Below are 1,030 nucleotides of genomic sequence, written 5' to 3' on the forward strand. Positions count from 1 at the left end.
CGCAGACCCTTCTCCGTCGTGGCCCGCGTGCCACGGTAGCTGGAGCCGTCAGCCACAATGCAGTCGCGCAGGTAGTCTGGGCAGAGCCGGGCACCACATCAGAGCCCCGGGGCCGAGCCAGGGCACATGGGCAGTGGCGCGTGCCGGTGCCCGGCCCATGGTGCCCTTGTGCCCACCCACAGCACCAGCCCACCTTTTTTCTGGTACAGGTCGTAGTGGCTGTTTTTCTGCAGCTGGATGCGGGGTGAGTGCTGGGTCCAGGGCAGCAGCTGGCACAGCTGGCCCTGCCGGTCGTAGTGGAAAGCCCTGGGAGGAACAGCAGGAGCCTGGCACGGCACCGTGCGAGGCCAGGACCTGCGGGACCCAGGGGCACACACACGGGCTCCCAGCATCCAAGCGCACAGAGTGACCCTGGCGTCGTGGCCCCCTGCACTCCCACCCACCCGCCCTGCGGCAGCACCACGTCCCGCTCACCGGCAAGCCAGGCTGGCGGCACAGCGCTGGGCACACTGCTCTGCAGAGCCCCGCTCCGGCAGCGGTGGCGGTGGGTCCGTGGGCACGGCCAGCAGCTGGCTGGCTCGCAGGCGCTGGAAGTCATTGAGGGGCGAGCGGTGGCCTGGGAAGCGTGGTAGGAGCTCAGCGTGCCCACGGGGGCACAGCGTGGACACCCGGGCTCTGTGGAGCATGGGATCCCTGCCCCATAGAACAGCGGGACCCCTGCCCCACGGACCACAGGATCCGTGCCCCGTGGAGCAGGAGGGTCCCTGCCCTAGAGGGCGTGCAGCCCTGCTACTCCTCTCTGCTGCGAGACAGGGCAGTGGCCTGCAGGCTCCTGGCCTGGCCCCTAGGCCTGTCTAGGCCCCGCGCTGCCCCACGCCCTCCAGCCCCACGGCAGCCCCATGGTGGCCCGGCCCGGGGTCCTACCTGAGCCAAGGGCCGCGGCCAGGGCGAGCAGGACCCCCAGCACGGGCTGCATGGCGGCGGCCCCGCGTCCCCGGGCTGCTGGAGCGCCGGGCCGGCCCCAAACAAA

General features: G+C 71.5%; 1 protein-coding gene across 1 annotated transcript in view; it reads right to left on the reverse strand.

Moving 5' to 3' along the window:
- Positions 1-709, reverse strand: part of MST1 (macrophage stimulating 1) — a 4,382-nt gene extending 3,673 nt beyond the window's left edge. The window contains 3 exon segments of the mRNA XM_082004474.1: positions 1-76; positions 194-306; positions 475-709. The exon segment at positions 1-76 is cut by the window's left edge and continues 12 nt beyond it. Of these exon segments, the coding sequence (XP_081860600.1) occupies positions 1-76; positions 194-306; positions 475-686 (401 nt within the window). The 5' untranslated portion in view covers positions 687-709.
- Between the last annotated feature and the right edge of the window lie 321 nt (positions 710-1,030).

This window comes from Phaethon aethereus (genome assembly GCF_964289735.1).
Source record: "Phaethon aethereus genome assembly, chromosome: 11".
In the NCBI taxonomy this organism is placed as follows: Eukaryota; Metazoa; Chordata; class Aves; order Phaethontiformes; family Phaethontidae; genus Phaethon; species Phaethon aethereus.